The sequence below is a fragment of the Asterias rubens genome, chromosome 14 (assembly GCF_902459465.1).
Source record: "Asterias rubens chromosome 14, eAstRub1.3, whole genome shotgun sequence".
Taxonomy (NCBI): domain Eukaryota; kingdom Metazoa; phylum Echinodermata; class Asteroidea; order Forcipulatida; family Asteriidae; genus Asterias; species Asterias rubens.
The window spans coordinates 12,669,105-12,683,738 of record NC_047075.1 but is presented as its reverse complement, the minus strand read 5'-3'; the positions used below and the strand labels follow the sequence as shown (position 1 = coordinate 12,683,738).

At 40.1% G+C, this 14,634-nt stretch overlaps 2 protein-coding genes across 2 annotated transcripts; one reads left to right on the top strand and one right to left on the bottom strand.

Moving 5' to 3' along the window:
• Positions 1-4,016: 4,016 nt before the first annotated feature.
• On the bottom strand, positions 4,017-9,129 carry LOC117299685. Its single transcript, XM_033783239.1, has 6 exons — positions 8,419-9,129; positions 7,947-8,109; positions 7,016-7,296; positions 6,172-6,602; positions 5,463-5,932; positions 4,017-4,912 (listed from the first exon to the last, which is right to left on the bottom strand). The coding sequence occupies exons 1-6, from the start codon at positions 8,921-8,923 to the stop codon at positions 4,669-4,671; spliced, it is 2,094 nt and encodes a 697-aa protein (XP_033639130.1). The 5' UTR covers positions 8,924-9,129; the 3' UTR covers positions 4,017-4,668.
• Positions 9,130-9,743: 614 nt separating this feature from the next.
• Positions 9,744-11,556, top strand: LOC117299164. The gene is made up of 2 exons (XM_033782626.1): positions 9,744-10,332; positions 11,036-11,556. The coding sequence occupies exons 1-2, from the start codon at positions 9,744-9,746 to the stop codon at positions 11,554-11,556; spliced, it is 1,110 nt and encodes a 369-aa protein (XP_033638517.1).
• The last annotated feature ends 3,078 nt before the right edge of the window (positions 11,557-14,634 follow it).

The window sequence follows — 14,634 nt, the reverse complement described above, 5'->3', positions numbered from 1 at the left end:
TGGCACTTGTGGGGCATTACAAAATTCACATGGAGTGAAAGAGAGCATGCTGATGTCGGGTAGCAATTATATTATGTGATCATGAACTCTTTTCAGTCAAGCATAGTGTATCTAGATATAAAAATTGGAAAGAGGTACCCTCTTTTTGGGGGAGGGAGGGAGTTTTTAGCAAATGAACATGTTATTGTCACTTTATTGTTTGTTTTTATGTGTAAATATTCCGTGTGGTGTTATTGTTGAAAAAGCAACGACTGAATATTTATAATACTATTTCAGTTTATTACATCTTGTTTGTTGTATTAAGGCCAAAGAAACAGTTTATTCCCTTTGTGGTGTTTTATTTTTTATTTGTTTTAAAAAATCATCAGTTGATGTATTCTTGGTTTTACACTTCATTGTTTTTCCCAGTGGAAATATTCCAGTGCTATGTGTTATTTTATGCCTATTTCAGTTTTATAAAGTTAATAGAAAATGTGGTTTTGATGTGTACTTCTTTGATCTATGGTAATTTTCTGTCGGTAATGTGACAAACATTGTAATGTGCCTTATTGAAAAACAATTGTATTTGTTGTCAAGTATTAGTCTGTGAATTCGTCAGATTAGGCCCCCCCCCCAAAAAAAAAATGTTCTGTTTCCGGTTTCCCGAACGACCCAAACTTAACGCCGCGACCCTAAAGCTTTTATTCGGCTATACAAAAAAAATATATATAAAAAAAAGGCTTCCACAAAAACAAATTAAAAAAATTAAATTCCCCCCAAAAATCGTGTGTACACAACGGTGCGCAATTCTCAGTTTGCGCAAAACTGCAAAAGTTTGCCCATTTTTTGCGCAAATATAATAATTGCGCAAAAAATTGGACAATCTTTTGAGCAATTTTGAATTTGCGCTCCACGAAGGAATACAAAAAGGGGGAAAAAAACACATTCCGACCTACCGACCCTATTTAAAAATGGCATGTAATCGGAAACAGAACATTGGGTTTTTTTCCCCTAGTTTTATTTATAACTAGCGAGGAAATAATAATAATGCACATTATATAAAGAACATAAAAGGGGCCATTATCAGCACAAAGACAAACTTGACCCCACATGTGCAAATATAAATATTCATTGATTCGTCCCCTGGAATGGTGAAATACAATTTCTAGACCATGTGGAAGACTGTAGGATTGGTACCACTGGGTTTATTTTATCCCTGGGTTTATGGAAAGTATATTCAGATAAGCATTGCCAGTTGCAATTGGTAAGGTTTTATCATAATGTGCCAAATGGATTGTCGATTGATACAAAGTTCTAATTTGGACTGTATTTATTGGTTGTTCAAAGTGATGTGAAAATTGGGGAATTGGCCACATGATTTATACATGGCAGGCATGATGTTTAGTCCTTGGAAAAAAGTATGAACATTTGAAGTGGGTGTACAAATGGTATAGCTGTAGGCTTTTATTTGTTTATAGATTTTGGGGGTTATAGAGTTAAAGAACAATAATGTGCAGATTATTATGACGGCAACAAAAATCTGAAATCTGATTGAAGTAGAAAGCATATCATATTCATATTAAACTCTTATGAATGAGATGTATAGGGCTTATGAGTTGAAATGTTTTCCTGAACTGCAATAGATAAGTTCATTGTAACTTACTAGAGTAAAGTAGAGTAGGGATTTATGAATAATTTGAGCTTCATTTGGAAATCAAACTGAAATAGAAGTTGTAGTAACTTGCAAAGTAGCTTTTCTACATAGCGCCCTCTCTCGGTTGTTTAGTATTATTGTTGTTTACAAAATGGCTGCTGTTGAGTTCAGTCTTGTTTAATAAAGCTACGTTCAGTTTAGTAAAGAATCGTCTCCACGACTGGTTATAACAATTGGCGACGAGGTAAAATGAATACTTTTGGAAACATCGGGGAGTTCCAGGCCGACAAGGAGACATGGCAACTTTATGTGGAACGTTTGACACAGTTTTACGAGGCCAATGATGTGAAAGCACTCGGTAAGAAGAGAGCCATACTTTTGACTGTTTGTGGGGCTGAGACATTCAAGTTAATTTCGAGCCTAGTAGCTCCAGCCACACCCGGGGAAAAATCCTTTGACGAACTTATCAAAATCACAAATAAACATTTTCATCCCACTCCATCAGTAATTGTGGAGAGATTTAAGTTTTAGTCCAAAGTAAGACAGCCAGGTCAGTCAGTATCCCAATTTGTCGTGGAACTGCGCCACCTGACACGGCACTGTGAATATGGGGAGTCCCTAAACGACATGTTGAGAGATCGTTTTGTGTGTGGTATCAATGATGAAAGGATGCAGCGTAGAATTTTATCGGAATCAAACCTCACCTTTGCCAAGGCCATGGAAATTGGCCAAGCAATGGAGCTTGCCACACAAAATACCAAGGATATCCAACAATCCTACACTAGTGATGTAAAGGCCCCTATTCCTCTACAACAACAGGAAGCCCACAGAGTCGGTGGTGATAAGCCAAACTGGAAGGGCAGAGGGAGACCGCAGACACACAATCAAGACCAAGGCAAGTCCGGTGGATTGGGGAGATGTTACCGTTGTGGACGAACAGACCACACCGCTCAAAGTTGCCGAGCTCGCTCGTATACATGTAACAGCTGTGGTAAGCAAGGACATTTGGCTAAAGTGTGCAGAAGTAGTAAGGCCACACAGATACCATCGTCGGAAAAGCCAAAGTACAACAGTACATATAATATTGAAGAGACTGTGCCCCAGGATGAAACTAGTGACATGGATTCATTACCACCACATAATTACACCTTGTATAAGACCACTTCACATTCCAAGGAACCACCGCTGATAGTAACTTTGTCAATCAATAACACACCAGTGGCAATGGAAATCGACACTGGCGCATCAGTTTCAATTCTCAGTGAGATTATTCTCAGTGAGAACACATATGAGACGGTCTTCATGGGAAAGAAACCGCCCCTCTCTAAGGACACAGATGTAGAACTGCGTACCTATACAGGACAGAATATTCAAGTCATTGGTAATTGTCTGTTACAGTTGAACACAATTTCCAAAAGGCTGAATTGCCCCTCCTTGTTGTAGCAGGTAAGGGACCGAATTTACTTGGTCGAAACTGGTTGCGTCACCTTAAGTTGGCATGGCACACGATTCGCCATGTGGATCAAACACCATCAACTGCATCGAACATTACTGAACAGTACAGTGAGTTGTTTCGTGATGACTTAGGACAGCTCAAAGGTCAACGGGTGCACATCAGCATGAGGGATGATGCAAGGCCTGTATTCTGCAAGGCCAGGCCTGTGCCATTTGCAATGAAGCAACAGGTTAATGATGAACTGGATCGGCTCCAGAGGGAGGGTGTGATTGAACCAGTTACCTTTTCTCGATGGGCATCACCCATTGTACCCGTTATGAAGGAATCGGGTAAATTGCGTATCTGTGGGGACAACAAGTCTACTGTTAATCAGTCAACAAACACGGACATTTACCCATTACCTCGCATCGAGGAACTTTTCGCAGCTATGGCAGGAGGTAAGGCATTTAGTAAGTTGGATCTAAGTCACGCCTATCTGCAGCTTGTTCTTGATGAGGAGTCTCGTGAGCTGCTAACAATTAATACACACAAAGGGCTCTTTCAGTACACGCGTATGCCTTTTGGCATATCCTCCGCACCTGCAATATTCCAAAGGACCATCGAAAGCCTACTAGCAGATATTCCCCAAGCGGTCGCATTCCTCGATGACGTGTTAGTTACCGGACGCACTGAAGCAGAGCATGCAGCAGAGCATGCAGCAAATCTCCATGAGTCGGCTCCAAAGCGCAGGACTCCGTCTGAAACGAGAAAAATGTGTATTTCTTGCAACCGAAGTCATTTGTGACCCAGCATGAGTAAATGAGACACTTTGAGGTGAAAATGAAAATTGAGATTTTGATTTCATCATGTAAAGCTTAGTCACAGGATTAAAATGACACCTTACTGACCTCTATAGTGTTTACGGTTGTGATGTTATGGTCGGTCAAAGGTCGCAGGTCATCGACAATATTCAAATTCAAGTTTACCACAAACAGGCTGTTAAACAAACGGTTCATTTTCTTTATTGCTAATTTTGCATGTAAATTCAGAACACCATAGCAACCAGACATATAAATTAAGATACTAACACAACATTTTTTGTTTACGTAGAACTGATCTTTATTTACATTACTGGACGGAAATTCATTATCTTTGGTTTGAGAAACTTATCTCAAAATAAACATTAAAAAAACACATTTTTGGGCAAAATATCAACAGAAATACATGTTTCGTCTCAACAGAGACAGTATTTGCCAATTCGTCAGAATTTTTAGACATGCAGATTTGTTTGTTAGAAATAAAAAATAAAAAATACATATATCAATATTTTTGAGTTGAATTCTGATGGAAGGTCATATATAAAATCAAATTGGCAGTTTTCTTAACAAATATTGATTTTTGGGGTGGAAAGAGATAAAAAAGACATTTTTTTTTTTTTTTTTTTTTGGCTTGCATTTACATAGCAACCAGGCACACACATGACAAAATATGGCCTGCAATCAAACCTGATTTTAAGTCACACTACTGGTTAATTTTTTTTGAATTTTACCTCATCTGCATATCCTTTAAGAACATTTAATTGTTCCCAATCTGACTTTTTCTATGTTTTTGCAGGTTTCGGTATAGTTGGTCTAGGGCATGTTACATCCTTTGATTCATCGTCACAGAACTGGCGAATATTATCATGTAAATACCACTGTCGTGCTGCCGACAGCCCATTTACTTCTCTTTCTGTTGGCAGCTCTGGTGGGGGCAGGTGCTTGCCTTTCAGAAGGCTAAACTCCACTTCCTGTGAATCGCAGAACTCTCTAGACCACACCAAACCAGGCTGATCAGCACTGAATCTATAGTAATAATTACAAAAAAAGTGGGTTCATTAAAATGTTGTTTTGAGAGAGAAAAAGAGAGAGAATGTGTGCTCTCTTTAGGTACACTTATGGAGGCCAAAGACAAAACGAAAAAGGGGAAATAAAAGGACTCCATGTGTGTGAGTAGGTGAACACATTCAAACCGGGGACCTATAACAAAAGAGGACAAAATGTCCATGGTTGGAAATCGTGTACAAAACCAATCGGAGCTGTTGAAAAAAGTTAAGAGAATAAACCAAAGAGGGACAATAGGAGGTCCACATGATTACAGGCTGTTACACACTTGTGTGTGTGTGGGGGGGGGGGGCTGTGTGTGTATGGAGGGGGGCTGTGTGTTCGCGTGTGTGTGGGGGGGGGGGGGCTGCATGTGTTTGGAAGGGGCCAGATGAGTGTTGTTGTCTTTTTCTTGAAGCCTGCCATATTTGCGTTTAGATCATGCTTGCAGGATGCTAGGGTTGTTTTCAACAGGTTTCATTGATAAAACCCAACAATAAAACTGAATCACTGTGAACTTTCAATGTCTTACCTGAAATGATGGTACTTCTTGATTTGTGGAAGGGTCTTGAAGAATGGCTTCAGGAAACTTTGCCAGTCGTATTGGGGCACAATCTGGGTACCATCCTCCTTCCCCACTAACTGCGGTACATTGAGCTTAGTAACGGAACTAGCCCGCACTACATCACACAATTCCTCTAGACTGGACACATCAGTAACACGGTACTGTTTCTTTAACAGACCAAAGCACCAATCCGGTGCAAACTTGGTGTGTCCAGTCAAGAGGAAATTCAATGTAATGGAATGATGAAGACCATTGCACACTCGCCACAGCATGTACCACAACATGTAATTATTCTTGTTTTGACCAGTACAGTTATCGCAGTGTAAATTTACTGATCGTTCCTTCAAACTGTACTGTTCAAAAAAGTGGTGAAGGAGGTTGATCACCAGATTTGAACCCTTGTCGATGACGAAGTGCTCATCCACCAAGTAGTTTATCTGAAAAGAATGATTAAAAAAAAAAAAAAAAATTAATTTCCTCAGTCATCCACTTGTCTATAATTAACTCATATAAAAATAAAAATAAAAAGGGAACTTAAGAATATTTTATTAGGTTCCAGTATTAGATTTATTTTCAATGTGTAAAAACGATACATTTGTTCAAAAATAAGTTTTGGGCATGAGGGCTAGACAATGTTGGATGTAGCCCTTAGTTATCTATGTAGTTAGTAACTTACCTGCTGTGGAATAGCTTCAGCACACACTCCAAACACGAGACACTTGCGAGGAGTCATGAAATAGATGGGGCCGGGTTGAAACACTTTGTTGGGAAAGTGCACCTGCTGTGCAAAATCAAAGGAATAGTGTGCAACAGCAGGAGGTGCAGACTTGGCTGGTTCATCCAGGCGTTGATTGTGCAAAACATCTTTAGCATCCTTGACCTGTGCTGTATAGTGGGATCTCTGTTTTTTGGCTGTCAACAGATGGTGTTCCTGCTCCTTCAAATTTTCCCCCTTTTCATCCTCACCCAGGTTGGCAGACTTGATGATTGCACTGTTGTTCTGTTGGCATTTGAAGCACAGGTCAGTCATGGGCCTGCTGATGACAATGTGTGAACAAAGCTGCCTCCAGATGTCTCGGAAAGAAGTCAGACCTACAACCCTGTAACCTGTAGATAAATGTTATTTCATTATGTTGTAGTTAAACTTGATCTTGATAAAATAGTTGATCAGCTCCTTTCTAGGAACAGCACTCAATATGATGCCAGGTCAGGAGAGAAGAGCTCTATTTTGTATGCACACCCATGAGTGTGCCCTGAAACTTGGTTGGAATAGGGTTGCTGTTTAGTGTCTGTTGAGTAGGGGATTAAATTCCAGTCTCTCGCAGTGTTATTTTCAAGGGTAAGCAGCATGATTTGATAGAAAACTATTCTAGCAGATACAGCAGCAGCTTTTATATTTTAACTACTCAGTCTGATACTAAAAGTCAAACAAATTATTTTAAATCTGGGATTTTGTTTGTATTTACATCATATGAGAATGTAATAATTGCTCTTCTTGTAGAATGTATACGTGTACTTACCAGCTGTCTTGACAATTTTCTTGTACACTCTGTGTACAGCAGCCTTGGTATTGTTGCTGGGGAGCAGCAAAATGTCGTCCCGCTTGTGCCCAGCTACCCGGCCAGGAAGCATAACAGCATGCGTGGTTGCATAATTTTGCAGGAAAACCACAATGCGTTGGTTGTCTTCAAAAGACAATGATGTCTTTCTCCTCTTTCCTTTAGTTGTCTGCTTTTCTCTTGGTGCAATTCCATTGGCCTGATAGTGTGTCTGCACCGCTGATAGTTTATTCTGACTAATACTGGAAAAATAAATAAAAAATACTATTACCAGGGTGAAAAACTGGCTGTTTGTCCGTCGCTATAAGAGACTGAGGTTTCGCAAGTCTACAAATACACATACAGATACCGACACGTCGACACTTCGTGTGTTGACGTGACGCGTTTCCACGACTATTGTATTTTGCACACATGTTATTAGCAATGGATACAGGAGCTCATACGCGTCGTAAAAAAACGGATACTGTTTTGCAGACTTTGCAGTTGTGTTTTTGTCCCAGATCAAAAACATTTCCCAAGGAATTGCTTTCACTGGATCATGCTAGTAGATATAAGTAGAAAATTGTTAGTCATTTGCAAGCAAAACGATGAGAGAATGCAGTGCATAAAACACTGGGTCTCTATCGGTCATGCTTGTCGGAAAAACACTCATGATGAATGCGAGCGTCGAGTACACATATTTTGGGAAACAAAATCCAACACACTGCTGGCGTGAACGGATTTGGTTATCATATCCGTATCTTTATCCGCATGCTTGCGAAACCTCTCTACTATGTTAAAAAAAAATTAGTGTTTGTAGTTACACGTTGTCAAAGTCACACGTTGTCAAAAAAAGGCCACCGTTTGTGTCACAATTAATAGTGAGTTTGTTTCATGTTCTTAAATTACTTACGCAAACAAAAACCTGAAGCGATCTCTGCAAACCTTCTTCCCCCTGAAGAAAAACTCGGTGTGGGCATGCTTCCGCTCTGTGGTCTTATGCTTCTTTGCTGTCGTCATCTTGGACATGTTCGTGTGGCACTGGACTGCCCCAAGCACAAGAAGATCCTTTTCAGCTGAAAACAAAACAAGAGAAAACAAATAGTATTGCCTTTTCTGTTCATGGAAATCTCATGAAAATCTTCATTCATTTTGAAGTGAATGTATTCTTAATACTAGATGTTATTCTAATTCTTAAAAAGAAATATTAGACTCTTGGAGTACAAACGTAAAATAAAAAAAAACTAAATCGTTACCGGTGATCATCAGCACAATAATCTGGTTAGAGGGTTTACATCAACAAGTCAAGATAGATTTTAAAAGTTGGGTTTGTAAAACAAAACATAAACCTTTAAAAAATGACACCAACATTAAATAAAGCTCACCTTCATTGAATGCCCGAAGTTCAAGCCTCGAGTCCAACATTTCCTGTTTGTTGAAGGCCTTATGACAGTCCTCGTTTTTGCAGGCACATTTAAACCCCTCCACTTTGACCTTCTCTGTCTCATAATGATCAGACACTAAGTCCCTGGCCTGTTCGGCGGCAATTGCCTCCCCGACGTGCAAGGCATCGATTCCGTGGAAACCATTTCCGTCGTCAAATGGAACGAGAGCTGCACCGTGATGGTGAACGTCCGCTTCCTCTAGCTCGTCGAGCTCCCCTTCGCTGTCGGCATCATCACCATCATCGGTACCCCAATCATCGCTGTCGCTATCTTTGTCGTTTGCAAAGTAATCGTGTATATAACTTTCCCACTTCCCCCCATCTTCCCTGATTTCGTCGCGATTAATTAAATTGCAACCCCTAATATTGTTTAGAAGCTCAGATATCAACTTCTCCTGGGGATCCATGATCTGACAGTTGTAATCATTCCCGCAGGAATGGGTCATTTAAAGCCCACTGTGCATGTGATTACGCACGCGTAGTCTAATTTTTTACGACTGCGCAATCGCAGAATGACGTAGCCCCTATCAGATGATCACAAACAACCAATCACGTACGGTTTACTGAAACACGGAAGGAGTCAACTCTCGTTTCTAGATAACATTTTTATGGGAGCTATAACGATTGTTTTCATTGGATTAGAAATGCCCTTTGACCTTTTAGAGAGTGTTACTTTTTTTCTCCGATTCCTGACACAAAGATGGCGTCATTCGACGGTGTTTACGACTCGCTGTGAATCGTTAGAAAACGACTAATATTATGGTTTAAATTGACAAGTTTCGGGTGTTTCTGAAGATGATATGCCCCAGGAAATATCATTATTATAGGAAATTTAACGTTTAATTCCCCCATTTTTTTGTGGGAAAGGACAATCGACATAATAAAGGTACGTTTTTTTGCAAAAAAAAAAAAAGGATTTTTGTTGCCCCATGTGCATTTTTTTGCACTCAGGGGAGCCTAACGAGAAATCGCCAATGCCGCAATCCGTCTCATTTACTCGCGCTGAGTCACATTTACTTGGGACATCGCATAAATGCGGCAGGGTTGCAACCAACATCGGATAAAGTTCTAGCAGTCGGGGATGCACCAATTCCACGGAACGTGTCGGAGTTGAAGTCCTACCTTGGACTACTGAATTATTATGGAAAGTTTCTTCCCAATTTGTCGTCAGTATTGGGCCCATTACACAGTCTGCTTAAGAAGAACACCAGCTGGTCATGGAAACCAATCCATGAAAAATCCTTCAGAGACTCAAAGGAATTGCTTATGTCGGCCAAAGTACTTGCCCACTACGACCCAGATAAGGAGTTGATAATGGCCTGTGATGCCAGTCCCTATGGTGTGGGCGCTGTGTTAGCCCACAGAATGTCGGATGGATCGGAACACCCAGTCGCTTATGCCTCGCGTTCTTTATCACCAGCAGAGAAAAACTACTCGCAGCTTGACAAAGAAGGTTTAGCTGTGATTTTCGGAGTCAAGAAATTTCACCAGTATGTCTATGGACGCCGGTTTGAGATAACCACGGATCACAAGCCATTGCTTGGACTATTCAGTGAACACCGAGCAATATCCCCCATGGCGTCATCCCGTATTCAACGCTGGGCCCTCACACTAGCGGCTTATGAGTATCGCTTGGTGTACAAACCTGGGCATTTAAATGGCAATGCCGATGGCCTCAGCAGATTGCCCCTGTCAACATCAATCCATCATCCTCCAACACCAGCAGACTACGTCATGGTTATGGATCGGTTGGAAACCACGCTTGTCGGCCCTGACAAAATTCGTCTTTGGACGGGTAGAGACCCAACACTCTCTCTAGTGCGCACATACGTGATGAATGGATGGCCAAGTGAATGTAATAATGAAGCACTAAAGCCATATACTTGACGCAAAGATGAATTAAGTGTGCAAGATGGTTGCATATTGTGGGGTTCTCGAGTAGTCATCCCCCCACAAGGTCGAACACAGATTGTCCAGGAACTACATGAATCGCACCGTGGAATCTCGCGAATGAAATCACTCGCTCGTAGCTATGTGTGGTGGCCAAACATGGACAGAGACCTGGAAGATAAAGTTAAACAGTGCACCGCATGTCAAGTCTCTCGTAAATCTCCACCCACTGCTCCGCTTCACCCCTGGGAGTTCCCTAGTCGGCCATGGTCGCGTTTGCACTTGGACTATGCAGGCCCATTTATGGGTTGAATGTTCTTGGTGATAGTTGATGCGCACAGTAAGTGGTTGGACATCCATGCCATGCACAGTACAACGTCGCAAGCCACTGTTGAACGGCTTCGTCAGACCTTTGCAACCCATGGTCTGCCGGAAATAATTGTCACAGACAACGGCAGCAACTTCACAAGCGCAGACTTCAAAGACTTTTTGCGATTGAATGGCATAAAACATGTCAGATCGGCACCGTTCCACCCCTCTCTCAATGGTTTGGCATAGAGGGCAGTGCAGTCGTTTAAAGCTGCAATGCTACGCATGACTGGACGTACCGTTGGAACCAAATTGTCACGATTCCTGATGAGTTCGCATCACACCTCACGCAACCACAGGTGTATCCCCCGCAGAGATGTTGATGAAACGCAAACTTCGCACACGGCTTGATGCAATTCGTCCTAATATCCAAGTCCGTGTTGACAGCAAGCAGTTCTCGCAGAAGGTGAACCATGATAAACACACCAAACTGCGCACCTTCAATACCAACGACTCAGTGTATGCCGAAAACTACGCTACTGGACCACGTTGGATTGCCGGTTTAATTTTGGGACGAGTTAGAAGCTGTATGTTTACAGTTCAGCTGGATGATGGACGTGTCTGGAGAAGACATGTGGATCAATTACGAACCCGTCAGTTGCTTGTTACACCCCCCATCAATGATCCTATTGCACCAGTCCCTATTATTCCACGAAGGGAGGAGGAAGATGATAGGAGCAAGTCTAGTTCCTGTGCGGACAACCAACCTGAACAGCCAACGGATCAAAGCCAATCTGTGAACAATTCTTCAAACCCAGACCTTCGCCGATCAACGCGCACCCACAATAAACCCCCTCGCTACAGATTCCACGATTACTAACTGTTGTGACTGTTTAGTGTAATTACGCGTGTATGACATTGATAATAACTGATGGACAGGCTGGATGTTTTTGAAGTGTAGTTGAACAGTTGTTCAATCTTTCGATTTGTTATTGGAAATTTTAAGGAGTAATTGTTAAAATCTTTAAGGTTACTTGATTGTGTTGATACTACTTAGTGTGTTAAATTCTCTCTCCATGCAGAGTAAAATAATGCTTTCTTTTATGATGTGCCTTGGTGATTGGTAATCAAACCTAAGTCCTCCATTATTGATACCAGGACTTCAGAAAATTTGGGTTTTTAGGTATTCTCTAAGGGACATTTGTTTTGTGTTACATTAGATGGGAAGTGTTGCATTTAACTAAAGGGGGAGGAGTTGTAGTAACTTGCAAAGTAGCTTTTCTACATAGCGCCCTCTCTTGGTTGTTACTGTTTAGTATTATTGTTGTTTACAAAATGGCTGCTGTTGAGTTCAGTCTTGTTTAATAAAGCTACGTTCAGTTCAGTAAAGAATCGTCTCCACGACTGGTTATAACAGAAGTAGAACATCAAATTGTATGTAATTTGTCTGGTCTGCAATCTTATTACAATAGGCATGCTATTGCTAGGACTAATTGCCTAACATGCCTAATGTATATAAAACGAATGGTACCGAGAAAATTTAAAATTTATATTGCCCATGGTCCATGGAATATTTAAAAGATAGTTTACTTCAACAAGGCGATATCATTTAGAATTAAAAGCAAAGTCCTTCACTATTGATTATTTCATATTGTAGCACACTGTCAGACTGTCAATGAAGAATTTAATATTAGTGATTGCTGATTTGATATTTATAAATACTGTAAAAATATTAAACAGTAACTTACTGTAGTTGTTTGTTTGAAAAAACCCAGGAACATCCTTTGGAAACTACTGATTTTTGAGACCTTTGATGTAAAATATCTGGATCATTTGAGGTATTACTTTGTTCATCAGTGTATTGATTATATTATTACGTCATTCAATATTTATGAATGGAAATGTGGGGTGGGTGAGTGGGTCAAAAAACTTGCGAAAAAGAATGAATGTTTTTTAACATTGACTGTTCTGAATGGCCCGCCCTAAGTAATATTAATAAGCCTAGACTAGAGCTGAAATGGTGGTTGTCACGACACAAGCCGAAAGTTGTTATTTGCTATCTGGTAACATCTTGCACTAGTCGCCAGCAATAAACGTGCTGAACAGCCGTAGAATAAAGGTTGATTGTTAATAAACATTATATTGAATTTTGGTGTTAGAATTCTTACCTTGTTTGGCGATATTTATCACTGAATACGACGAGATTGTATAGCTGACACGGGCCGAAACTCCAAAAGGACCAGAGAAAGACATGTGCTCAAACAGCGTGTATATTGTGTTTTGGCTGGTATCCTGTTCTGCCAAGCTATTTTGTCGTTTGCTTAGCAAGTTTTGGTTCGCAAACAGGCTTTTTGAAATTGGGCCCAGTTGTTTGACAGCAGAAGCTGGTTGCCAACAAGTTTTAAATGTCAAAACTACAGTTTGACTGGTAAACTTATAACAGTTTGTTCTGCTCTGTTTTAATACTAGAATCGTATTTTTTACTAAACGTATTATTTGTTGATATGCTTTGATTGTGAGCACAAGATAGGAAAGAAATCACAGAAAAAGAAAGACAGAAAACAATAACTAAATAACATGTGTATACAAACAGAAATAGACAGAAAAAACTTGTTTCATAACGAAAGGTTACTGATACTGTACAGTAAATAAACCCGTCAAACACGCGCGCATGATGCTGAAAAAGATTCCGAAGTTGGGCATGAATAATAAACTTTAGGCCTATATAGGTAGGGCCAGCGTGAAGTTCTTTACAGACCTTTCCATTGTTGATAAACAAAGTGCGCCGGTTGGCATGGACGGCCGAATGTTAGCAAAACAATCAATCGTGTCAAAAGAAAATTTGTGACCATATTCAACATGTTCTGTAAAGATTCATGAGCTGTAATATCCGTTATGATTGGTTGGTTTGTTTCCAACAAATTCATCATATTTTTGGGGGCTGTTGCTAGGCCAACCAAGAACCAATAAGAATACGTATTTTGGGAAACGAAAAGGAACCAGACTTCATGAATGAACGAACGGTAAGAAAAGTCTGAACATAATAATCGTTTGGGGAAAAATATCAGAAAGCGTCTTTTTGTTGTGATAGGTTTGAAAATATGTTGTTCAAATATTGAATTTTATGAAGTACAGATATTAGTTATTACAGATGGTTAGTATTACTGTTCTAAATGTTGTTCTAAAGTAACGGTCATGAACAGCAGGTATTTCGAGCAGTTGCACTCGCCATGTTCGCAATTAAGTCGCACCATGGATGGAGCTAACAGTAACACTCACACTCAGTGACTCACAGACTTGGACTTTGTCTGTATTCTAATTCCTCCATTTATGGTGTGTACATGCTTGATGTGAGCCTACTTTATTTTCATTGTTTGTACTTGAAGGTTGCGACAGTTGCAGTTGACCTTGACATATGATAAAAAAAATGTTGGTCAAAACAATATTCCTATGTATGTTATTTGCACTTGAAATTTTATGTAACTCGTCTAAGGTGTGACAGTATTTTTTAAGATGATGAATAAATCTGTCACAAATTTAGTGAAAACAGTTAAATTTGCCATTAATGAAGCTTAAAATTTATGGCAGCATTTACTTAATTCAAAGAGCACGGCTGTGAGAGGTAGCATATAAATTAACTAAATGCGTTTTGAATCAAATTTATCTCAACCCCTCAGACTCGACTAAAACGCAGGTTCATACTTCATGCGGATATCATGCAAATTCGGCATTAAAATGTATTACATTGTTTTGAGTTCACGGCGCAAAAACTTGTATTGATGTCACAAATTCGCATTTGTATGAACTGGCAATAAGTCACTAAATCAACTCAGAATACATTTTTGCGCATAAGGTTTGAATAACATCTGGTGCACTGACTGATTTCATCGCATGTTCACATTCAACATTTAAACTGAATACTGTTAATGTGTCACATGATTCGGGCAAGCCTGCTCAT

Coding starts and splice junctions, on each gene's coding strand:
- LOC117299685 (XM_033783239.1), bottom strand. CDS start 8,923: ATGACCCATTCCTGCGGGAATGATTACAACTGTCAGATCATGGATCCC. Junction 6,603..7,015: donor GAAAATTGTCAAGACAGCTG/GTAAGTACACGT, acceptor ATTTATCTACAG/GTTACAGGGTTGTAGGTCTG. Junction 5,933..6,171: donor CTGAAGCTATTCCACAGCAG/GTAAGTTACTAA, acceptor CATTCTTTTCAG/ATAAACTACTTGGTGGATGA.
- LOC117299164 (XM_033782626.1), top strand. CDS start 9,744: ATGTCGGCCAAAGTACTTGCCCACTACGACCCAGATAAGGAGTTGATA. Junction 10,333..11,035: donor GAATGGATGGCCAAGTGAAT/GTAATAATGAAG, acceptor ACGCAACCACAG/GTGTATCCCCCGCAGAGATG.